The following is a 25,629-nucleotide window of genomic DNA, read 5'->3' as shown; positions in this document are numbered from 1 at the left end:
AGGGCGTCTTGCTTCTTTTCCCATGTACCAGGTAGCTGTCTGTGTGAGATAATTATTCCGAGACACTCCTTGTACTGCTAGCGTCCTGCCCAAAGCAGCAAGTTCCCTACTCCTTAACCTCAGCTAGTCCTTTATCAGTACTGAGCTTGAAAGCCTGTAACAACCACTAGGGTCAAAGCAGCACCCTTCCCTTGTCAGCACTGCAGGGCACAAACACAGTCAGGTCCTTTATACGAGGTTCCTTTTCCCTTTGCTCACTGACTCACTTTCCAGACCTCTCCGAGTGCTGCTGTTAACAGGCACCGCTTACAACACCCGTCCTTCCACTGCTTCCTCTTTGGCCCACTGCCTCCCAGAAGCAAGCACACAGGGGAGGTGAAGGCACAGTCAGGATACATCCCAGCCCTCAGAGCCATATTCTGAGTAATAATAATAACACCACCACCGAATCTTTGTGCGTTAGGCTTGCATGCTTCAATGCCTGACTTCCGATACCCTTGGTTAGAGCGAGGCCTGCAGCATAACAGCCGCCTCTTGCCAAACAATCGCATTGCACTGTAATGATGACACCGTGTTACTCAGTTCCTTTCTTTCACAAAACCCACAAAATTGAATGTCACCATGGGAACAGTCTAAAGTTGATTTTGGAAAGAGGCTTATTTCCTATAGCTTTTCTGTTGGCATAAAAATAATGTCACTGAACTGTATCAGAAGCGAGTGCTTTATGAACTATCATCTGTAAAGGTATCAGTAAGCTCTGAAAACATCCTCCCCTAAGGGCTGCATTTCTTTAGTTCCTGAAGTAGAATACAGGGGCCAGAAAGGTTTATTCCCCATTTTCCTCAACAAGAAACACACCCCAAGCTACCACCAGGGTGATCTAATTCAATCATTCTTCAGCCTGTAATGTGTAATAAGTGTCAGAACGGAAAAATTCCTTCTAAGAAGAACAATTAAAACTTAAAGCAGCCATCCTGGTTGGCTGGCTGAACAAACGACACATGTTCACACAAGAATAATTCAGTCAACCGTCTTAATAAGGATTTACTTTAAACAGAACCTTGTATGGGTACACTAGACTCAGTCTCATTAAGGAGTAAGTTGGATTTTTATACAGCATGAACCATTGGCAATCTAAAACAGACCCACTGAAGAATGGAATGGAGAATCAAACGCAACATTTCAGACCCAAGCTCTATGTGCCTTTAATACTTTCTTTTTTTTTCCTTTCCTTTTTTTTGAGTGCACACTACGACAGACATTTGCATTTATCATGTTTTTAACTTCTTTTCTAAGGATGAATTCTCTGAATCTGCATCTTCCAGCTCCGCTCTGTGTCTTTTCAGTCCTCCGAGAGACGGAGTGCTCTCACTGCCTGTGGGATGCAAGTCAGCAGGATCCTCTCTTGTGCTCACGTTGTAGCTGTTGGAGTCCATTTCAGACAGGCAGCAGTCTTTGTGCAAGGTCGCACCCACCTGCACAAGGTTGCCATTGTCAGCATTGTTTGAGCGCACCTGTAGTCCTTGAATCATAGCCTCCTGCTCTCCAAAACTCTGTCCGTTGTTGAAGCACGAAGGGCGAAGATGCAAGTGGCCGTTGTTGTGGTTAACGCAGGAGGTGTCGAGGCTCCTCTCCTCGCTGTCATCAGCCTGGTTCCTGGAGCAGTGACCCGACATGCTACAGATGGCAACGGCGGAGAACGGAGGGACCAGCGAGTGGTGGCTTGGTGCTGGCTGACAGTTCTGACTGTTTTTCTGTTCCACCAGGCCGGCAGGCTGAAGGCAAGGCTCTTCGGTACAACTATTTAGCCCTTTGCAGTTAGCTTTTCCATTGAGCTTCTTAGTCTCAAAGGAATGCTCTATACCCCCGCTGGTAGTGTCTTCAGATGTGTTTTCTTGACTCTCCACCCGCCGATGATTGTCACATTCATGAGCTTGACCATTACTAGAATTTTCTACCAAACCACACTCCTTTAAAGTTTCTTTGTTGTGGCTTTCAGCAGAAAGAGCTGGGGAACCTTGAGGAACCACTGAGCTCAAGTTCCTGGCATCCTCCTTATTTAGCGCGTGTGCTGTACTGTGCCTTCCACTAGTTCCTGGTTTCCCTTCATCATTCTCCCCATCTCCTCTGGAGGATTCACCATCTTTATTAGCCGAATACGATATGTACGAATAATGAAGCCATTTGTAGGCTTTGTAAATCTTTCTCTCCACTGATTCACTGTCTGAACAAGGAGAGGTCCTTTCTTTGAGAACTTCTTTGTTGGCTGAACTCCTTTCCGGTGAAGAGGCTGGCGAAGAAGAAAGATCATCTACTTTGATCTGGGGGTAATCGTAGATATCCTCACCTATGTAAGGGGCCACGTTCTCTGTGTTAGTGTTAGTCCTTTCCTCCTTTTGCACCTTCTGTCGGCGCCTCAGCGCGTTGCGTTGCCTCATAGACGTGCGCCGTTCGTTCAGTTCCTCTTCGTCTTCCGTGCTGCTGCTGCTGCTGGAACTGCTGGACTCGTGCTCCTCGGGACTCGGGGATCGTGGCCGTGGGAACAGGTCTGTATCCAGCTCTGCCTCGCAGGTGTTGTCATCAGAATCAGACTCATTGGAGAGGGCCAGGAGACGTTTATCCTGATACTTTCGCAGCGCGGAGAGCCTCTGCTGACGGGAAGCCACATCTTCTCTGGCCGAGGGGGATTCTGCTGATCTTAAGGCCCTTAAGTTATAGGCAGTTTCATCAGACTCTTCGGCCGCGTGCGGTGGGGAGTGATGCAAAGAGGCCGAGGACTCCGACTCGCTGTAAGCGGAGCGTTCGCTCACTCCCGCGTGGAGCTGCAGGATGGTGCTCTCACTGAGGTCGCTGTCCGAGTCAGAACTCCAGCCCTCGATCTCCCGGCGCACCAGGGAGTCGAAGAAGGCCATCATCCGCGGGTCCTCCTGGACTGACTGGTTGGCGTAATCGTGAGACAAACCACTGCCACTGTTCAACACGAGGCTGATGTACTCTTCGTGAGTGTAGAGGCAACGCGAGTCATCCTCAATCCGACCATCTAGATCCCCTGTGCAGTCAGGCTGTTTGTAAGGACTCCAGATCTGTAACAGAAAATAACAAAATAAAATAAAATACACACAGCTTTGACTTCATAAACTACTAAAGCATTTGCAATAGAACAGTAGAGCACATGCTAATAACAGCTGCAAGTTGCAGATTTTTTTTATTCATGTTTACCCCCTACACCCACACTCACAATTATTCCAGAGATTTCTTTCCCCCTTCACAAACGTGTTCTTCCTGCATCTTCTTCACCCATCCAGAAACCTAAGAGCTCTCACACTGCAGATCATCCGCCATTTCAATATTTCAGCGTGTAATAATTCTTCACAAATTGCAGGGCTCTATTTTTATGTAATAGGTGATGCTTACTCACTAACTGTAAGAATAGTTTGTTGCCTACAGTATAGTCTTAGCACTAATGAGGGATGAAGGCACTTGTTTCCCAGGAAACTAGAGTTGCTGGTGCCAGTGATGTAGAGCAACATTTCATCCAGCTGCACAGCCAGTCACACCTGATCAGCAGGCAGGGAGCTGAATGCATGGAGGTGAGAAGCTGTGTTGTACTACTCCCTTTAGAGAACCGTTGAGGAGGAAAGAAAGCATCCAACATCCTCTTAAGATGCAGCAGCAGGATCGGTTAGTGGGGAAAGGTGAAGGAGAAGAGCTTTACTGAAAGCTATTTTTGAAGTGGGAAGAGGTAGTAATATTGCAAAATGAAATGATTTCACCAATATCAACAGCCTTGACTGTGCTCTCAGTCTATTATCCCCTCAGTTTTACTACTATGAAGGGGAAAACTAAAAAAAAAAAAAAAAAAAAAGGTGCCCCAAAGAAGATCCACCTCTATTCTTAAGAAACTGTTAATCCATAGTAAACGTAACAATGGATCTCCTCACCTTTCTCAGTTTTACTCAGATTCAGGGACAATACAACTGAAACACGTATTTGGACAACTACCACCACCTTCCTCTAGGTCACTGCTGATCTCACGCACAGCACTTACTGGGCGCAGAGCTAGTAGGTACCTTATCCACAAGACTGCCTCAGTGTTCTGATACAATATCTGATTTCAGTCATGCATTGGATTAACCACACTAATAAACTCACAAAATATAATGTTTCTATGCCAGCTACCTGCTCTAGGTTGGTCTTCTGGGATAGACCTCAGCAAAAACATCCAAGCCTTTCCCAATAGAAATTAGACAAGTTTTGTTACAAGTAGCCAAAATCACTCACAAATAGAGTGTTTTGCTTCCGTAAATGGGATAATCAGCACTCATCTCATGGATACAAAGTTAACACATTCAATCTCATACTACCACAACAAGCACAATAAAAAAAGCCCATGAGGATTCCAGTAATTCTGTATTTACAGAGGTTTTCACTACTGTACTATCTACCTTACACCTTTAATATCTGAAGAAAACCAAAATAAGTTATCTTGCAGCTACTTGTTCAGTGCAGCCAGATTTAAGACATACAGGTAACCTTAATTCTAGGGTTCTCCCAGACTTGAGCATTTCAGCAGGTAGATCACACCTTTTTGTGGTCAGGGAGCACACACCTTCCTGTAAATGCTTCATGCTGTGTGCCTGGACAAGCAGGCTGGCATTCCCCTTCCTCAAAACAGACAGACCTAGTGGCATTTGACTGATCACCATGTTTTATGAAACTTTTGTTCTGAACATGTTTTGCCATCCAGTTCAACATCTCATACATGTTTTTGTATCTTGAATGCAGAATTGTCCTAAACTTCCAGCTTGCGAAGGGAAGGCCTCCTCATCACAGCGGCTTCCTGTTTCTGCCCCCTGCTTGGGATGACAAATTTCCTCTGTTTCTCTTGTCTCTGTTCCAAAGATGGATTCCTGAATCTCCTTCAGGTGCAGTTTTGCCTGGACAATATTTACTTTTATGAAGAGAACAAGTTTTAAATATTCTTGGACATGTAAGACCATTGCAAGTTAGCTCCCGGATTTTGTCATGACTTTTTTTTTTTTTAAGCAAAAGAATTAAAAAACTCTTAGATTCTGCATGAACAGAATAAGTGGAGGAGCAGTTGTCTGCTCCTCCATATATAAGTGGAGGAGCAGTTGTCTGCTCTCAAGTCAGTCTGGGAAAGGTCCTTTTTATGATGAAGAGTCATCTAAAAAGGTATAAGAAGTGAGCACTGAGATTCCACATCCTTACATTGCTACACGATCTTTCTGCTCACTAGGCAAGCATCAGAAAAAATAAATCAGTGTTAAATACCAAAAAGATAAGTAAGAAGTCCATAGTGAGGCATTTTCCCTTCTGAGATGGGTTTGTGTACTCTCAATAGGGAGTACATAAAAAAGGGAAGTCGGGGGGAATTCAGCATTTATCCCCACGAATGCCTGCTGGTACAGTTTGCACAAGATCAGATGCCACGGGAGACTGATGTCCCTACTTTTTAGGCTTTTTGCAATGAGGGAGTAGAAGGGCCTGCCAGAGTCCCAGAAAGAAATCAAAGACTCTTTCCTCAGCAAAACTGGGAAGTTTTTAAATTGACAGCAATTTGTCCAGCGCTCTCTCTGTGGCATCTGAAATGGGCTTCCTTGCAAATGGCATGCATTTGCCTTTCTCTCATCCTCTGACTGATGCCATGTCAGGGAAGAATGTGAGCAAGTTGGAGAAAATAAGTTGGCAGCTCATCCCACTGAAGCAACAATCTATCAAGAAGTTCTTTCCTTGTCAGAGGATTAAGGAGCTGAATATTAGTCACTGATGCCCCAAGTACAGATATAAAAATAGGAACAATAACAGAAAAAGGGAGTACAAAACGGCTTCGCTACTTCAGCAGAGACGCCGCTGCGAGCATCTTTGAATTTCTTGTATTCCATGGTGGCAAACCACCAAAATTTTTAAAGAGAAATGGTTATGCCGTTAGCATGAGAATAATTAAAGCCAGCTACATCAGATTATCTCATTAGGCAAAGGCAGCTCGCCACAATGACATTCATCTGTCACCATAGCAACAAGGCCAGTAGGCTCTGCTGTCCCGATAGACAGTTGCCCTCAAAATCAGGCAGTTTTCCATTTCCAATACAAAATAGTATTTTTTTCTAAAAATTCTTACACACTTTATCCATTTTACCTTTTCTGGAGCTGTCTTCTAACTGCATGATTCTCCGTGGCCCTCCTCTAAGCCCCACACGTTAGAGGGAGGGAAAGCCTCGTTTATTTCTCCTGTAGTGCAACTCATCTTCCTGCCAGCACATCCCAACCTCTTATATTTAACTGAGGAAAAAGTAGTATTTTTTTTTTCTATTTTATGTTGCTTAGCCATAGTGGCAAATGCTTTCAAGCAAAATGACACTTTTATTTGGCAGCTGTGCTTTCCCATGCTATGTTTCTGAGGTTCAGGTTTTCAAAATGCAGGGCAACGAACAATTTGTTTGGATCCAGCATACATACCCAGAGTCAAGGCTTCAAGCATCCTTTATCAATCAGCTTGCTGACTACCATTTTAGGTTTCTAAAGCCTCCTCACTTGAATATTAACACATACATATACACACACTTCAGCTTAACCACTGTATCCCCATTCCTAGTAGGGGGCAAACCCTAAAATACTGAATTATTGAATTAAATTCCTGCAGGTGCCGCCTTACTACAAAATTAAATAAAGCAAAATATGATAACTGAAAAGGTCAAAATCATTCTCGCGAATGTTATTCATTGCAGCAGGGCTAGGCCTGAGACGAATTTGTATCTCATTTGCAATCAGCATTAAAATAGCAAGTGTGTTGGCAGGAGCACATGGCATTATTGAATGGCTTGTCTGTATCACGCCTTGATGCTGGTGCTATCAGTTCCTCACTTCTACAAGAACTAAAATTAGGCCAGCTAGTCTGAAAAATAAGGGCTCAGACAAACTGACTACTTGCATCCACATTTTAATTCATCACAGTTTCTACAATTGAGGGAATGGAACAGCAGACGACCTTCATGAAGTTATCTCCTATGACTTAATTCCAGAGAGATTTTTAAAAGATACCTGAAGGACTGTGGAAGGACAGATACTTCTTAAGCAGATGATTAAAAAAATAAAATACTCGCAACAGTTTTTATTTATGGCTCTTCCTCTTGTCATCTCAACATCTCCAGGCAAGCGCTTAAAGCATTTGCGTGGGAGAAAGACAGCCATACAAGGGAAGGACTCGGCTGCTTTTAATGCAGTAAACAGCCCTCTTCCACTGGTTTGCAAGTTGTCTCTCTCTTTCAGGTGTTCAATCTGCCACTTCCCTCACCTTCCTGCCAGCCACCACCACCTTTACTCCTGTTTCCCCAAGTGGATGTTCTCTTCCTTGCTCCCTCACTCCTCAATCCAGCCACGTTTTTCCCTTTCCCTGCCCCTGCAAGGTCTCTCTCCTCAGGCTGCTCTTGCATCTTTTCACCGGGGGATCCAAGAGTCTCTCAGAACTGCTGGTGTTTTTTCTCCTGTTTTGCCCTACTGCTAGTGGCTGGTACTAGTGTCCAGCCTACCCTCAGAAGTAGCTGCAATGAAGAAGAAAACCACCATATGGTCACCTGCAAAACTGTTGCTTACTCAGACCGTGCCTTCAAACAGTAAAGCCACGCAGAACGAACAAGACATGAACCTTAAAACAACCCGAGCACCAAAACAACGTGCTTTACAAGCTGAGCCAAAACAGCATACAACAAAAGCATAAGAACTTCAGGCTCTCTAAAACTTCCTACACCTTTCCCTGGATTTTTCTCTGGCTTGCAGTGTTTGGGGACTTGAGCTGCTCAAAGCAGCTACACAAGATGCACGGCACATTCTGTGACACCACGGGTGGTTCTCTTTTAAGGAAGCATTCAAGCAGAGATGTCTTTCAAAGAGTTACACAACCTGTGACTGGAACCTTAATCAAACTAACCTTTTAATCACTAGGCAAAAAAAAAAAAAACACCAACAAAACAAAACAGAAAAACCCTAGCAGAAGTACACAAAAGCAACACAGGGGATGTTTATACCAATGCTAATCCAATAGTCTAAGCACACGCACACAGGAAGGATTCATAGGGTGAAGGGTCATCAGATCTGAAGTCCAAAAGGGAGGCTTGAGACTGTGTGAATCAAATTCCCAAAGCAAATGGATTGCTCTCGCTAAACTGCTTTTAAACAGCAGCAGACTGGCTGCGTGGAAATTGAAAAAAATCAGTGAGGTGCTAAGACTGTTCAATGCTCTTTTGTTCAAAGCCTGTGAACTGACAGATTTGTGATCAAGATATTTGCATACAAACCTGTCCAAGGGACACAGGTGAAGTACATGTAAAACGTAGAAAAACAAACTAAAAGTACCATTAGAAGACAGAAGAGAAGTTGAACTAGGACCAGGTAGCAAAGGTTGATAGCTGTAAAGCAAGTGATGCAGCTGGATGTTGGGCCATGGTCCCACTATGTTGTCCGGTTCTAGTCCATAATTTGCAGACCCTTGGCAGGGCAAGTTTTTTCAGTCAACTTGTAGTTTACTAAAGAATTTATTTACTCTTCACAGAAATAAATGACCCGATTTATAGCCATATGCAGCTAAGACCTTTACGAAGTCATTCAACAGAAGTGTAGAAGCAGCATTAGTTCTTATTATCCTACTTAAAAATTAATAAAAATAAAATGTTTTTTTTTTTTTCCTCTTGGCAGACATAAATAGCAAAATTTCTATAGCAGCAGAATGCAAAGTGCATTAGAATAGCATAATCCCATCTCTCCACTCTCAACCTCTGTTATTAAAAATGGCAAAAAAAAGTTTCTGCCTTGCTCCCACAATATCAGCTGTCTTTCTTTAAGCAAAAAAAATACCAGAGAATAACAGAGTTCACCATCTCTTTACATTCCACATAACAAGACACAAAGTTTATAAAAAATGTAATAAATTGTTACATGATTCAGAAGAAAGCCACAGAAAGGGATGGTGAATTGATCTAATCCAGAGGTGTGTACAGAAATTATAAAAGGGACCCTGAAGCAGTATTTGGGCCAAGTCCAGCTAGGTCAGGCTATGCTACGGCTCACCTGCACCATTCAGAGAGAATTTGCTAAATTTTTCACTGAAGTCTTAGGAGATCGCATATTATGGCTGTTACCAAACTCTCCTAAGTTTGTATGGTACTTCAGCAACATACAGAATTGAAGTGGGAAAAAATATATCCTTTCTCAAGATAAAACAAAAACAACAACATGAAATCACAATCTTATTGCTTATCTCTAAAACGTTTAAAATTGAAATGGAGTTCTAAGTTAAAATGCCAATTGCATCAGTTTAGCCAGTTAACGAGACATACCACCTTAGAAAAGGAGATAATGGGAAGACTGGATGGGCGTGGGGTATGAACGATGCGAAGAATTTGAGCAAAACAAAGCACTCCTTTCTGAATTACTGAAAGAACACACTTTCTGATAATTAATCTTACCTTTATAATCTTTTCGACGCCAGATGAACAGATCATGTAAGTGTGAGGATTAAACCGGACTTGGTTTACAATTGACCGATGACCTTTCAATACCATAAAAGCACCATTGACAACCCTGCCAATGCCACCTAGGGGAAAAACAAGGACAACTGAAATGAATAATTAAGTTTCCATATTGCTTTCATTCATAATAATTTAAAGTCACATTATATTTGACAATGTGCTTCAGCTTTATTCTGCAATACTTAAAGCCTGTGTTGGCTGCAGAATTCCAAATTTATGAGTAATGCCCCTATGAAAAGCTGCAAGTTTGATGAAAAGCATCCTTCCTGCAAATTATGACTTGGAAGCTAGCTTTAGTTCAACTATCTAAACAAACAAAGAACGTTTTTGACCCAATAGGACAAGTATGTGAATAAGAGCAACATACATATTTTATGAAATCACCAGTGAAACCATAGTGCCTAAGGCATGACACTACTCAGTCTGTGAATGCGAAGCAGAGACAAATAAAGAAGTTGACTTTCTATTAGCTGTATTTTTTAAAAAAATCAGCAATTCATCGTTGTCACAATTAACTCTAGTCAGACGGATAGGAAACCTTCAGGGCTACGAACCTGCATCACTATAATACAGCTAGACTTAGTACAGTCTTCTCTAGACCAGGATCTATAATAACTCATATTTCTGTGAATCAGGCTTAAACAGGACCCTGAAATAACAAATCTGACCAGTAAGTTATAGCATTCTCTTCTACAAGGGAGAGAATTAAAGCAGAATACTTCTGTAGTAATTGTAAAACTCAAAACAGAAGCTGAGTTATTGACTCTTACTAAGTCTATACACCAAAGCAAGAAACTGTCACGCTGTATTTTTTTTAATATATATCCACACATTATGCATTATTAAAGTAAATAAAATGATTACTTTGTTAGAAAGCATACCTTCATATCTGAATAAACAAGAGTCAATCAACATGCTATGATTAACAGTGAAAGAAAGTGAAAGAAACCAAGATGGGAGGTAAAAACTGAAAACCACTTCAGAGGAAAACAATCTTGCTACTTACAACTTGAAAGGTCATAAGCACACCTTATAGAACGTTAAAATCACTTTAATAGCTTATGTTCTACTTATAGTCATCTTAACACTGAACAAGTAAACTTTACGTATATGTAAACTGATATGCATATGTAAAGTTTTAACATAATTGCTTCTTGTTGCAAGTGTTTGCTATCATTCTTTGTCCTCAAGAGGAGATCTCTTCTGAAATAGCTGCTGGTCTGAGCTCTAAACCCAATGTTAAACCACCCGTCTTCTGAAGCAGGAAGTCAGAGTTCTCCACAATAAACACTTCCAGAAGAAAAGCTTGCATTAACACCAAAGGGTAGAAAGACATAATAGTCAAAAAATAAAAAGAGGGAAAAAAAGGCATTCCTCTATCACCTTCCATTTGTTAGGTCACATAAATGATAAAGAACTGCAGCTTGTGAGCTTCTGTTTAGCCCCTCTCCTCTTAGAAGTACTCTATCCATTCCACTCAACTACAGTATAAAGACCAGGCTGATGTGTACACAAAATGATGATGATTCAGAAATGAAGAGTTATACAACCCCCTAAAAATCTCAAACCTATCTGCAAACAGACCTTCGAAGCTTCTGGGAAGTGTTCTATTTGCACAGATCAATTTTTGCAGGCACTTTGGAATAGAAAGATAACATGCCTGAGAAGGGAAGAGAGATGGTGAACAAAAGAAAGAAAAAAAAAATTAAAGACTGTCTATAAGACATTTAAAATTCAATGAACTTGAAAGTGAGATCATTCCAGTTAACTTCAAGATATATTCACTAGAACTACTCTGAGACTGAGCTACCTGGAATAGTTCTCTTACCTGAGTACTCTTATCCGAGCACACCTGTATTTTCTGCAAAGGTTCCATAAAGACAAGTTTGGCCTTCAGCCATTCCAGCAAGATTTCACCAGGGTAAGCAAAATTGACTAATTCATAACTGATTCGATAGCAAGTTCATTAAATGTCAGATTGGGCTCTTTTGATTTTCGTTTCCTTTTGAGGTTCCTCACACCCTTTCATTCTGCTCGCCCTGGTTAGACATTCACGACCACATTTGTGGCTGATGGCAAGTTGCCCTACTCCCACAGCATTCCTTCCAGCCAAATCACACTTGTCAATCCACTTGCATCTATCAAGCAAACTGTAGATGGTTACATCAAGTCCAGTTCTCAACGCATTTATCTTGACCTAGCAGACAAACGTTCCAGGAAAGAGGGCCTCAGTAGTGAAGAGACAATTTGCTTAGGAAACGTTTCCAAGTCTGCAAGTAATGGCGAAAACAAGTTTTAACTATCAGTGGACTCTAGCTGCCTGAATTCCATAGAAAGCAAGAAATATACCTAATGAAACACTTACAAAATAATTTGAAATTAAGGAAACAATAAGCAAATAGGGAATTATAATGGGCTGCATTTCGAAGCTAGTCACTGGCCTCTTCTGGGACCATAAGCGGTATGAATTTACCCACTATTACTTTCCTAGTAGAACAGTGATAACAGTTATTTAATGTCACAACTGTCTTCTGAAACTTCAAATGTTTATAAATTTACTAAGAGCACTGGATGAAAAGTACACGGCATGCCATGTCTAGAACACAGCTCTCCCTAGGCCATACTCAAATTCAGAAAGTGTGAAGAAACTCCAAAGCCTTCTGCTTTAACAGTGAAGTTTTCTGAATTAAAAATCACAGAATCATAGGGGCTTTGGGTTGGAAGAGACATTAATGATCATCTAATTGCACCCCCCTTGCCATGAACAGGGAAACTTCCCACTAGACCAGGCTGCCCAAAACCCCATCCAGCCTGGCCTTGAACACTTCCAAGGATGGGGCATCCACAGCTTCTCTGCACAACCTGTTCCAGCGCCTCACCACCCTCTGAGTAAGGAATTTCCTAAAACCTAATCTAAATCTATTTTCTTTTAGTTTAAAGCCATTACTCTTCATCCTGTCTTGACAGTCCCTGACAAGGAATCCCTCTCAAGCTTTCCTGTAGGCCGCCCTTAGGTACTGGCAGGCCGCTATTAGGTCTCCCCTGAGCCTTCTCTTCTCCAGGCTGAACAACCCCCACTCCCTTGGCCTGTTTTCATGGGAGAGATGTTGTTCCAGCCTTCTGATCATCCTCGTGGCCTTCCTCTGGACTTGCTCTAATAGGTCCTTTCACACTGTTAATAGTAAAGAGGAAGCACAACACTCAAACATGCACTGGAGTGAACTTCCCTACAAAGCCCCTTAAAACAACTAACTGCCAATTACAGGAAAAGTCCCCAAGAGCTTTGTGATTAGTGGAACCACAGTTTAGCAGACAGTTTTTTCCAGTAGAATGAAAGGTTTTAATAATTTAAAATGAAAAGTACTGACTCCAGCAGCGTCCTGATAATCTTTGTGTCAAATGTAAGAGATTGCCCCAGGCCCTTGGTTTTGGAGAACTCCCTCGCCTGATGCAGTTTTAGTCTATCAACTCCTATACGCTTTGGTGATGTCTCTAAACCAACGCTTAATGCAGAGCCTTCTTCTCCATCCTTATCCTCTCCACTTCACAGTCGTCCAGCAAAGCTGCTATCATATTACATGAGTATCTACGTGGCAGACATGCTTGTGTCCAGACTTGTCTGGAATCCCCCTGGTCTCTCAGCAGGCCTCAACAGTCCAGGCTCAGCAGAGGCTCAGCTGCATCTGTACAGCTTCTAGCCATCGCACAGTGTGAGCCGAGTTTGCTCATGTCTGCTGCCAAAAAAATAAAAATAATCTCTGCATTAAGTTGAGGTTGGCCACCAAGCGCTCAAATTCCTGGTGCCATCTTCCATTTTCATACGTAATGATTTCTATTTATTTTGCTGTCTTCACTTAAACTGGTGTTTCTATTTCCATTGTTTTGCTTCAGTTATCACAAGAAAACTTAAAATTTTGCTTCAAGTTAGCTTTTTTTTGGGGGGGAAGGTGGTGTTGCTTTCAAATTTAGTGGCACGCACAAGTCTTGCAACTGGTTTGGCATGACAGCTTTCATATTCTTGGATAGTTACCACACTTGTACACACAGTATTTATACAAATGTCATAGATTTAGCTCACATACATGTTGGTACTATTAAAGAAAAAAAAAAAACTTTTAAAAGTCTTCACAGGCTGATTATTCAGATTTTAGAAGGTTTTTAACTTTCTAACCCATTGGAGGAGGGGATGGAGATATACTAGCTGGTTTTGCAAAGCCTTCCAAAAATTGCTATGCTTACAGACAGTTCTGACTAGTGATTTAGTGTTCTAGCTGTGCTGGTCTGCTTTTATTTGATACACAAAGGGAAATGTCAAGAAAATCCTTCTTCTTCTATACCCTGAAAACAGGTGTACCAAAGAGGAGCAATTCAAAGTCTCAAAAAATTCTCTAAATATATCCTACTATGATATTTGTCCAGCTGCCACAAACAACTTGTTAGAGCTTAAATCTAAAGTGCACATTTTAAATATACACTTTTAAAAGTGATTTCGTCTACGCAAACTTGACAAGAATACCATGGCAACATGGCGTACCTATAGGCTTTAATACAGACTGAAGGAAACAACAGTACAATGCCTTGGAAGCAGTAGATGTCTACTGAGTTGTCAAAGGGAATATATTTTTGCTTGCTTTATTATGCGTTTGAATATTATGTAATGGAATATTAATTATGCATATTTTCATATTTATGCAAATAATATAGCGTTTCATATACAGAGAACATGTTTGATGGTACACACCACCAAATTAAAAAGCAAATAAACACTGGAAAACATAATAAGGGAGAGCAAGCCACTTGGACAGCAATCCTCCCATGGAGAAGTTCTGTAACACTTTGCAGTATTTAAAACAAACAATTGAACAAATTATTTGGAAAATAAGGAAAAAAGGGAAGTGCTTATTCAAAAGAGTGCCCTAGTGCAGAAATCCTGTAAGAACATGGAAGAGTCTCTGAAGTAATAGAAGCTGTATTGCTCCAAATATTTAAAAAGAAGTCAAAGTACTGGAGAACTTCCTGGGATAAGGAACAATCTCCACGGTCTCTGTAACAAAGGAATTAAATGACCTCATTAAAAAGAAGTCCTTTCTATCTAGGACACTGGAAAGAAGTCCCACTGGTTGTTCATATAAGGTAGAAAGACGCTCCATAAACTAATGCATAACTTCATACAAGCCTTGCAAATTACTCAAAGTGTTGAAAGCTCCTGAGAAGAACCAGATATCTGCAGCTGCTGCCAGTGTGCCACAGCACAGCGTTTCACTCTAGTACTTGGCACTACAAAGAAAGCTAACTTAAAAATAATTTAGTTTTCATTAATAATAATAATAATGCAGGACACATTAAGTCCACAGGCCACAGCCCTGAATTTGAATCCTATGAGATCATGAAATGCTCACAGAAGAGAGGCTATGCAAGCACCAACACTGCTGAATGTTGTAGAACTCTGATGTTGCTTCATGTTCTTCCACCAGTCAGGCAAATAAACATTCACAGCGTACAGGGCTTCTGCTGTCAGGGCAGCAAATTATGTTCAGACCCCTTTCAACGTCCATTTGGTCACTTGCTCACCTGCATTTGCTTTGTTCAATGCATGCCAGCAGACGGCTTTGCTCCTCAGAGAAGTGTCTGTAGAGAAGCTAGATTAAACACACTCTTGCCAAGAGAGCACAGGTCCCTGCACCATCCCTTCTAGTTGGATCAGGAATCTGAGTCCAGCTGTGGCAGCAGCCAGAGCAAACTCAAGGTTTCCTTGCAGCACAGGCAAGGCTGACTTTGGTCATGTCAAAGAACAGCATCTTTGATAGTGAGAACAGCAAGGGCTGGTCAAGAACCTCTCCCTTCCCTGCCAGGTAAGAGAGGGTTTGGTAAGACAGGAGGCATCAGGGGAGTCTCATGTAGCATTCCTGGACTGCTAAGTGCTTCTGGGGAAAGCTGTCTCCAATGAGATAACCCCATTCAAATGTTATGAAAAGATCTGTTGAGGAATTCTTCAAGCCTAAGGAGCCATCTGCATTTACAGTGACCAAAGAAAAAAAGGAAGAAAAAATTGCATCAGTTCTGCTCAAAATTGATGCAATTAGTTTGGTAACTGGAACACAATGATGGGCCCTTTCTTGCTAGCAGCTAAAGACAGAATTAAGAAGAGGTTTTGAAACAGTTTGCTGTTCTGATTTAGTCAAGTTTTTCGGACTTCAGTCAAGTTTTTCTTTCTCTGGTAAGAGCCCGACAATGCAAACTGAAGGATGGCCAACTGCCTTCTCTATCACAAATACCATGTCCCTCACACAGCATCTTCGAGCAGTATTTCAAAAGCAAGAGAGACAAGCTCTGAGTTGCAGAGATGATTCAGAGTAGTGGGTGAGGAATGTAAATTCCTACTAAGCCCTCTATTACTCCGCAAGACATGTCAGGTTCTGTCTTGAACGGGGATTCTTTACTAAGAGACTGTATTTATGGAAGTTAGGTTTAAATACTGCCTGAAGTGCTTATGCTGTTTAAAAGGCTTGCTGGGCAGGTCACTTAGGGCCGATGTCTGTTCTCACTTCTAGCTTGCCTTCAAGTCAAATAAATGCCATGGAAACTCAGGACTGCTTTTCTTCTACCAGATCAATGTATTTGTTGTGCTAGAACCTCTGCCTCTGAAGAAAACTGGAATATGTGCTTTAAAGAGGAAGTTGGCTAACATTCACCATACGATTGGCAGCACTCAGATGGAAGAGGAAGCGGAATTATCAACAAGCTATTCCATCTTCAAGAAAGGACAAAAAGGTGGTAAAAAAGAAACTCCTTTTTGGCATTGGAAGTCCTGGCTTATTTAGAACAATCTAAAGTTGTGGAAGAAGACAGTAAGGCTCTTCAGCAGAATAGCTCCCTAAGCAGCTTGGGGAGTATCTTTTGCTCTTCCCCAGCTCCCAAACAGATCTTGTCTTAAAAATTCATCTAAACAAAACCACTGGAGGAATCTCCAGCTGAGGGGGAATGACGCAATGCAACCGACTGGGAAGACACCTCTAAACTATAATTATTTGCCATAAAACCAGCAGAATCTGTTCTATCTTCCTGGCAAAATACCAACACAGGTAACTGCATTCCTCCACAATGAAATAAGTTTGCAGTTGTCTGACTGATGTATTCTATTCTAGTCTTCTTCATCTTTTGTGTAGTAATATTGCTAACCATGAGTTAGCTCATGCTTGCTATACCTGGACGAAACCAAAACAATCTGTTTCAGAGCTGTCCCTAAGCACACAGCTCTATAAAAAGGTTTATTTTTGCAAATAAGTTGCTATTTATGTTATTTATATTAATAGCTGATATAATTTAAGGGAGTTGTACCGTAAATATTTATAGCAACACAATGTCTGAATTCAACTGGAAAGATAGAAATCGGTCAGGGTGATATTTTTATTTAAAATATCAACCGACAGTACAGGACATTACATCACCCTGTCTAGTTTGTAAAATATTTAAATGAAAAAACCACATCCCACCCCCTCAGATTACAGACCCAAAGACATTTCTATTTTAAGCTCAGACGTGAGAATAAGGAGTTTTCCTCTGAAGCAGAAGGTTTCTAATGCCTCCATACCCTATAGCAAGACTTCTCCAAGAAGGAGGCAGAGCAAACTCTCCAGTTGAATTATCATGGGCCACAGGACCAGATTTAAAAAAAGGATGTTTCATCACATTCAAAAAAGGCCCAACCCTTCAAGGGCTGAATGAAGAAAAGAAGAACTTCCATAAGACTATCACAAGTGACTTGGATGGCTGATGAGATTTGCCACAGAAACCAAATTTCTAGGTTTATCAAAGCAATACTCATCAGCTTTTTAAAACTCCTTCAGTAAGTCTCATGAGCAGTTCTCTAAGACATACAGGTTCCTACTACAGGATCTTCAGATGCTATTAAGCAATTACTGAAGGCAATTGACATTAAGTAATTCATTTTGTAACTGAAATGTTGCAAGTTTACTGACACCCTTCCTCAAGTTACAAGAAGCAGAAACAAAAAAGCTGACCGAAACACATAAGACAGGTTTTTATGACAATTCCAGCTATCAGTCCTTGTGCACAGGTTCCAGATACAAGGTTTGTCAGCTGTAGCTGTCTGGAAAAAAAAAGTTTTCAAAAGCATCACAGCCAAGTACAAGAACCCAAACCCAGAATTTATAAATGCAGTGAGGATAAGTATAGAATTACATTTTGTATATGTTACTACAGTGCACAAGAAAATATACAGATAAGTAACTAATGTAAATGTATGTAACTTTTGCTTTAGATAGGAAGAAATTCCATATTTAGTAATAAAATAATAACAAATGAAGAAGGAAATCATACAAGGGAAAGCCGAGCAGAGGGAAGTCTCTATAAACCCTTCAAGAAAAGGGCAGAAGGTTGAGGTACTGATATTTTTAATAGGGCCATCTTTAGGACTTCTGGACTGCAACACTAAATGTTCATTAAATAACCAATCCAAGATTAGAAGGACATTTTCCTCAAAACTCTGGCATTAAACAAACCTTTTAGAGGTTAGTCATCCTCTTAGCTGTGGATTACACCGTGGTGATTAATGGCCTTTCAAAGCAAAACAAAATCTTTCCACTTCACCTCCAAAGCAGACTGTAATTTTGTCTCACTATTGCTAGAGCACCTGAGACCATGAAAGAACTCTTGGTTGTGCTTAATACCACTACAATGTGGAGTTTAAACTGTGAGAGCTATTAAAAACCAAAACGGTAGTGGATTTTCCTGGAGTCTTAAGTCTTTCAACAAAGATTCAGCACCATTCTGAAAGGGCATTTTGAATTGTTTCCACAGAAGAGAGGTACTGATGTTATAAGGCCTAGAGATAGTAATGGATGGCATCGCATTGTCAGATCCTACACAATACCAGACAGTACCAAATCAGGCACCGACCAACTGTATAGCATTTGCAACACCATTGTTATATCCCACTCTGCTGCTTTTCTTTAACACCCCCAACTCCTGTTCTATGCAGATTTGGATTACTGCTGCTACTTGCTTACTGTGTCTGCCCCAGCTTGGAGAAAGGTCAAAACAGTCGTAAGTGGTCATTGTTGCTACCAGCTACAGTGCTCCTCCACCAGAACGTCCAAGAGCATACCTGCTCTGTGTCAGAATTCAGCAGGAGGGTTTTGGGGTAGGAGGAAAGGAAGAGGAGGGTGGCATTGTATAAAACTGGCCAGAATCATTTTACGCTGCAAGCTTCATTATGGGATGAAGTTTCTTAGTAACAGATCTGAGTACTTCAGTGAGCTCAGATCAGCTTAGAAGCAGCAGAATTGGTAGACTCTTGTCTACCAAGCGAAGGAGGAAAGGCAGACCCTGCCTCCAGCCACAGCTCTCTCTGTCAGCTCATCCAGATGATTTAAATGATCATTATAAGAGAAAAGAAATACAAAGAAACCCACTATGATCACAGATTCAAATAGCATTGTCCATTGCTACCCAGAGACTGCATTATGTGTCTGTAAACTCTTCCCATCCAGCTTTCACCAGAACAATTCTGGATTCAGAGTGAAAACAGCAATTTTTCAAAAACAGATTAGTATTTGTCAGGCGTTCTCCACCCTAAACCCCCAAATTCCAAAACAACAGAACTTACCTGCTTCTGGATCTGGAGGAATCCTCCACATATACAAATTGAAGTCATCAGAGCCCGAAAGAATGTACTGTTAAGAATAAAAATAAAAGCAGTTTACCACAAGGTTTCACCTGAATTACTTTATTTGATTGTTGATCTAGTTTCTCCAAAAATAAAAAGAAAATGAGATAGTTTTCCTCATTCTTTGCACCTCACTGATCAACTTATCCTTAAACAAGGATGAGGTACCCACAGAAAAATGCTACATGCTTATAAACGGACCAAAGTTAAAAGCATGCTTCGTGTATCTAATGCCTACTGCCCAAAGTGCAAGTTTTCTATGTCAAATAAGGCTACAGGCTTTAACACCTACAGGACTAGAGCAAACATGGATCTTGCAGCCTGCAACTCTTGCCAGTTTTTTAATGTCTGCCACTCACCCTTTTTTCTCTCCTTCTGAACTACTGAGGAAATCTTCTTCAAACACATACCTGAAGAAGAGAGCTAGCACTTTCATTGCACATAAGCACAACACGTGTGGCTCACAGCAGTCTGCTGAAGACCATCAAAGGTCAGTCAATGATGATGATAGTCTTGAGCACTGAACAAAACCAAAGCTAAACACTGTCACCAAGTCTCAAACTGTTCAAAAACCACATGTGAATCATGTAGTTTATTTTTCTCTTGGTTACAGCTACTCTGAAGAGATGGACAGCTGCCCTTTTTCAACAGTACACGAACAAAAAGCAAGCTTTATGGTGTATAAGTTTCGGAAGTAATGCAATCTGAAGTAGCCCTACTTAATAAACTACAAACATTTACTGGAATGACAAGTGACATCTGACATGGTAAAAAGCTTATGCCCCTCAGTTAAGAGAGGCTATAAATTGTGCCTTGTCTTCAAATATCTCTTATCCAATAAACTGTAAATCCCTAATTAAGAGATGAGAAGACACATAATGGAAACACTGGCAGATACCAATTCCAGTTACATTGGTGCAGACAGTTTAAATCTACCATCCTCAGCACACTTACGGGTTCTGCTTAATCAATGCAATCAATAAGCTGGTTTTTGATTATTTCATTATTATAATTATTTGGAGGGAGGGAGGGAAGTAAAAGAAATAAACAGAGCAAGTCTGTCTCTTTCTTTATCCGTTGATACGAGAAAATTCTGTTTTGTTTGGCTCAAATATAATTTGGTTTATCTTTCACTCTCCAGGGATATCTAATCTCATCAGGCAAAGTACCATCAAGCAGTGAGGAGATAAATCCTGGAATAACACAGGACTGCGAATCAAATAAACAAGAAATATATATACCAACACGGAGAAGCTGCTATAAATTTACACATATTCTGTTTGCAATGCTAATTACATTCTTGCAGAGTTTTGATGTTTCCAGCCACAAAAATTGCAATTACCAACCACTGAAGTCCCTTGTCTGGCGTCCAACTATCACAATCCAGCCATTCTTCTTTCTCTTATTTTTAAGGATGTAGGATGTGAGTAAGCATTTATGAATGCAACTCTGCACATTTTCTGACAGGTAAGAAGCATTGATCAAACACCAGTTCCATTACAAACGTGTGTGCGCTAGTTCTGCATCACTCATAGACCCTTCCTTTCCAAGCCAGAAAGCAATTTCTACAAGTCAACGTGTTCAAGCACTTAGGCAGCTTACCTCTGCCAAACTGACCTATTGGTGCCAGGAATACGTGCTTCCCTTTCATCTCGCTGCTTATAAACGTTAGCCCACAGCAGGCTGAGCTGCGGTGCCAGATCTGCACAAATCAGGGCTCTCATAGGCAACCTCCCAGCAACCAGAAATAAAGTAGCTCTCGTGTTTTGTTACACAGAAAATGCCCCATAGGAAGAAAAAAAAAAAAAAGAAAAAAAAAAAAGCTTATGCTTAATGTTATGAAAACGTTGCCTGTTGTTGACATTTATTACCGAAGTGTGCAGCTGAAGCAAGAACTGGTTTGTCTATGATGTGGAGAAAAAAAAAAAAAAGACTTCTAAAACATCTAAAAAGCTCAGTATCTTTTTTTAATGTATTGTAGTCATAAATTCAGAAGTTCCAACAACTCCTTTAATATGAGAGCAATTTACCACTTCATGTATGAAATCAAACAAGCCTATCAATGTCAGGCCCAGAAGTGACAGGTTTCAGATATGCCACACCAGACACAAAACACAGAAAAAATCACATTATATACGTGCATGGAACCAAGCATCTCTGAGGCTCTTCAAATCAGCTTCAAAACTGATCCGTGGATGAAAATGCTGTGTGTCCTGTAAGACTCAATGGTCAACTGTCTAGGAGATCTGGTGTATCATTGTCCACTGAAGAGGAACACACTACCTTCAAATGCTCCTGATAGAGTCTAACTTTTGAGAAAGGGAAAATTGGTGTGTCCTTGCAGCGATGCAGACTAAGGGCAATTTGACTGCATTCTCTTGAATGCAACCAGAGCATCAAGTCAAGTGATTATTCCCCTTACCTGGCCCTTGTGAGGCCACACTTGGAATACTGTGTCCGGTTGGATCCCCCAGTACAAGAGCAACCCTAATAAATTGGGCATAGAGTGGAGGAGGGCCACCGAAGCTACAAAGGCACACAACCTGCAAGGAAAAGCTAAGGGAACTGGGAACTGCAGAAGAAAAGAAAGTGAAGGGTCAGAGTGGACCCCAATAGTCTTCCGCTGCCCAAAGGAACCCGGAGCAGGCAGGGACAGACACTTCTCAGAGGCATGCGGTGAATGCTCAGGAAGCAATGGTCACAAGTCACAGCAAGGGAAATTCCAGCTAAGCACAAGGGAACAACGTGTTCAGGAGCATGACAAACACTGCAACTCAGCCCCAGAAAGACAGGGGAACCTCCACCCTTGCAAAACCAAAATTTAACTAGGCTCCCTGATCAACCTGAGCTTTGACAATGCCTGCTCTGAAAAACAGCTTTGGACAGGTGACTTCCAGAGCTCTTTTCTGATTCTGCGAGTACCAAAGAAATAAAAAGGAAAGAATTGGCTTAGCAGAGTGTGTTTTTTTTTTCCTCTCTCTCCAAGGACAGAGAGACTCAATTCCACTATCTACTTAAAAGCATCACAATGTCCTTCAGTTAGTTATTAAGCCAGAAGATGGTGACATTTGCAACAACCAAATAAATATGGCCAAATCATTCTGGAGGCAGTAAGTACAAATGCAGCACCCACATTGCAATTTATGTCTAATCACAGAACAAAGCTGAGGATTCGAGCTGATGTTGTGAAGAAGTGTGTCTAACCTTGAAACCCAGGCAGCCATCAGTAACGGCCAGAAACTGATAGATACAAATTTGATGTTTTAAACTACAGGCTGAAGTTTTTATATATATTCAAGTTTAATTCCAATAATTAGCTCTTGCTAGTAATCCTTAGAAACATACCATATTCTGCAAAATACCCAACAATTTGGAATCTTCACCACTCTACTGCCACCACAGTAGCAGCTGCCATGGTTTTTCATTCTTCTACCACGTTAAGAGGTATGTACCTCTAGGGTACATGCTTCTTCCTGCTGTTCTCGTAACATAGAACTAAATTCCCAAGGCCTTTTGCCTTTTTCCCATTCCTTTTGCCTTTTTGCTGTGAGATCAGGTGATAGTAGGGAGCTGAGAAGTACAACATGGCTTTGCAGCTTCAGACCAAGAGGCAGCCAGAAGCACAACTTCATGACTCTGCTACTTGAAGAACAACGTGCCAGCTGAAGCTTCCAGAGCAGGCACCCAAGCTGCTGAAGCCAGAACTGCACTGTGCCATGCGGCAATGCCAATCAGTAGTGTCTGCACAAGGCAATGGGAACCCAGGGCCTCTGGAGATCACAGCTGGACTGATGGTACCGGGACATTTCCTTGATTTTTTTTTCCCCCCCATGTACTTGTTGTTAGCATAACAAATAAGCCAATACTTTTCCCCACTGGTTGAAAGCTGCAGGATGACAACTGAGGAATTGCAAAAGTCAGTCCCTGCTACTAGAAAATTCAAAGAAATAATTGCTATGAAGTGCACCAAGCCCTTGTTAATAAGGCTAAAATCCTGAGGGGATAGAGTAGACTTCTTAAAAGGAAGAAGAGAAAGGAAAGAAAAGGGGTTTGGAGTACAGTAGATGAAAGAACATCATGCTGCATATGCTTAGACTCCACTTTAATTATGTCCAAGGGATTTTGGTCCTGAGGGGATGCGCAAAGAGTAATTCCTAGCAGAGCACCTTCTGCCTCAAGAACAAAAGCCTGGATAATCAAATCACACAGGCAAGCTAGTAAGAGGCAAAACCATGTGTGCTTACAAAAACAAGTAAATGCTAAGACAGGATGCACTCTCCCTCCTTTTTACCCTCCCCTCTGAAGAGAGGCTGTAAGCAGAGCATAACACAGAGAACTGCTGTAGCACTGAGTTCTGCATGAGAGCAGACGCTGAGCAGAGAGTACAGATGCTCAGATGTCTGGGGGCAGAGACCAATATTAAAACCACCTGTTTGATTGTCTGCATTTTTGCTGCTGTATCTGACTAGGGCTTCAGCATGTTCACATGAACATGAGATTGTAGAGAAAAGCAGTTGCTAATAATTAATATTTATTTTTTAAGAAAGGAAGAATCAGCTGCTACGTCTAGCTGTTAGTAACAATGACAGGAAAAGGCTTCCAGATGACTACCAGCTGCTGATTCAGTGGTTTGCCTTAGAAGGAAGAAAACTCTCAGGCGTGGTTAGAGTCCGCTGCTGGAGAAAGTCTGAGCCTCAAGTACGCATGAAATGATTAACATGAACTATCATCAGGAATCTGGCAGTGCTACTTCGGACTAGCGATCTCCACTCGCTCCCTGCAACTCTTCTCATCTTCTCTCTCCCCAAGGAGATTAGAACAGTTGATATAAATAAATGGAGATCTAATCAGCCACTGCTATAGACTTGTAACAGTAGCATTAGCACTGCATTTTGCAATACCACTCTGGAGAATTTATTTTTATACTTACCACTGCTGGTTTCAAAGCTTTCAAAATCCCACAGGCTGTATTTCCTCAGGTACATCTGAATATGGACTACTTAATAAAACTATATCTAAATCAAACCTTACACTGTTTTTTGTTAACATCCACATTTTCCATTTCCATAAAATCCCTTTACTTAATGTCCTAGATCAAAGTCATTTTCAAGCTTTTAGACCTAGACAAGGGACCAGCAGACACAGATATTTTTTTCCCAAAATATGAGCAGATCTTTTGAATGGTCCTACTAATGTAAGGAAGAGTAAGAAGAACATAAATAACAAAACTTGTCTTAAAAGCACCATGGTGACCATTTGAAAAGTGCCAACCTGAAGAAGCCCTGAACATGCCCACTGACACCCAAATTACTGCCACTCACCCTACAGATAGCAAGGAGTTGGACAGACTCAAATTCCATGCTGCTGCTTACAGCCTTACCAAGTCAGCGCTGAAAGAGATTCAACTTCTTAAATCTCAATTCCCACTCATTTGAGTATGCCTGTCCCTTTCTCTAAGGGACCAACAAAACGTCCTCCATATGTTGCCTGTAATATAATTCATGGTTGGGGTGTAGGCTTTTGTTTTTCTCCCAGTGACAACTCATAAAAATTCTGGACTGGTGGTAGTCTGCTAGGCTGAAGTCCTAACTGCTCTTGAGCATGAGACGATACCTTGGACATCTCTGTGGTGAGGTATGCACTGAACAAACCACAGTTTGATGTGAATTGGAAAAACACTACTTGTCCAAGAGATTAAAATTCATAGCAATCAGCACTTCGGGGAAGGAAACCACTTACATGAAGAATATAAAAACTGAGTATTTTTCCCAAGGGAGAAAGGTCTCCTAAGGAAACCAGGTGTATGCTATTTTGTTCTTTGTGGCACTAACCCAACTTCAAGAACTTTTAAGCTTTGCAGACAATTTCAAATTTGACAGAAGACCTGAGGGCTCAATAATTATGAACTGGGCAGATTTACTTTTTTTCTTAAAAAAAAACAAAAACAAAAACCAAACAGTGGCTACTTACAGGGTGTCATCTTTGACAGAAAGACAGTACCAAAATCATGCCTCCCTAATGAACAAAAGGAAGCCCAAACGGGAAGTCATCCTTGAACCAAACAAAATGCCAATGCAATCGCCACGATCTACCTCTCATGAAACTATTTCAAAGGGGATGAGAAAGCAAAGTACAAGCACATAAAACCAAAACGTTCAAAAGGTCACCTCATACATACATATACGTGTATACATAAAATATCTCAACCATAAATATTTTTCATGCTAAATATGTAATGTATAGTGAGAACCATATTTGACATGACAACCAATTCCTTTTCTTACAGCTACATCTTAGCCACAGCAGTCTCATTTATGAGAAAGGTGTGTAATGCAGTATTGGCATCTCAAAAACCCCAGAATTTTTGTTTTAAATGACTGATATTAAATTTACAAT

General features: G+C 41.1%; 1 protein-coding gene across 3 annotated transcripts in view; it reads right to left on the bottom strand.

The window, feature by feature from the left end:
* Nucleotides 1-1,019: 1,019 nt before the first annotated feature.
* Nucleotides 1,020-25,629, bottom strand: part of DCAF5 (DDB1 and CUL4 associated factor 5) — a 68,804-nt gene continuing 44,194 nt past the window's right edge. For all 3 annotated transcript variants that reach the window (XM_027459598.3, XM_005022397.6, XM_072038842.1), the window contains exons 7-9: nucleotides 19,174-19,240; nucleotides 9,483-9,610; nucleotides 1,020-3,083 (exon numbers count right to left, since the gene is read on the bottom strand). In XM_027459598.3, coding sequence (XP_027315399.1) covers nucleotides 1,272-3,083; nucleotides 9,483-9,610; nucleotides 19,174-19,240 — 2,007 coding nt within the window. In that variant the 3' untranslated portion in view covers nucleotides 1,020-1,271. The remainder of the gene's footprint in view (nucleotides 3,084-9,482; nucleotides 9,611-19,173; nucleotides 19,241-25,629) is intronic.

This window comes from Anas platyrhynchos, chromosome 5 (assembly GCF_047663525.1).
Source record: "Anas platyrhynchos isolate ZD024472 breed Pekin duck chromosome 5, IASCAAS_PekinDuck_T2T, whole genome shotgun sequence".
Classification (NCBI taxonomy): Eukaryota; Metazoa; Chordata; class Aves; order Anseriformes; family Anatidae; genus Anas; species Anas platyrhynchos.
This window is presented reverse-complemented; position numbering and strand designations above follow the sequence as displayed.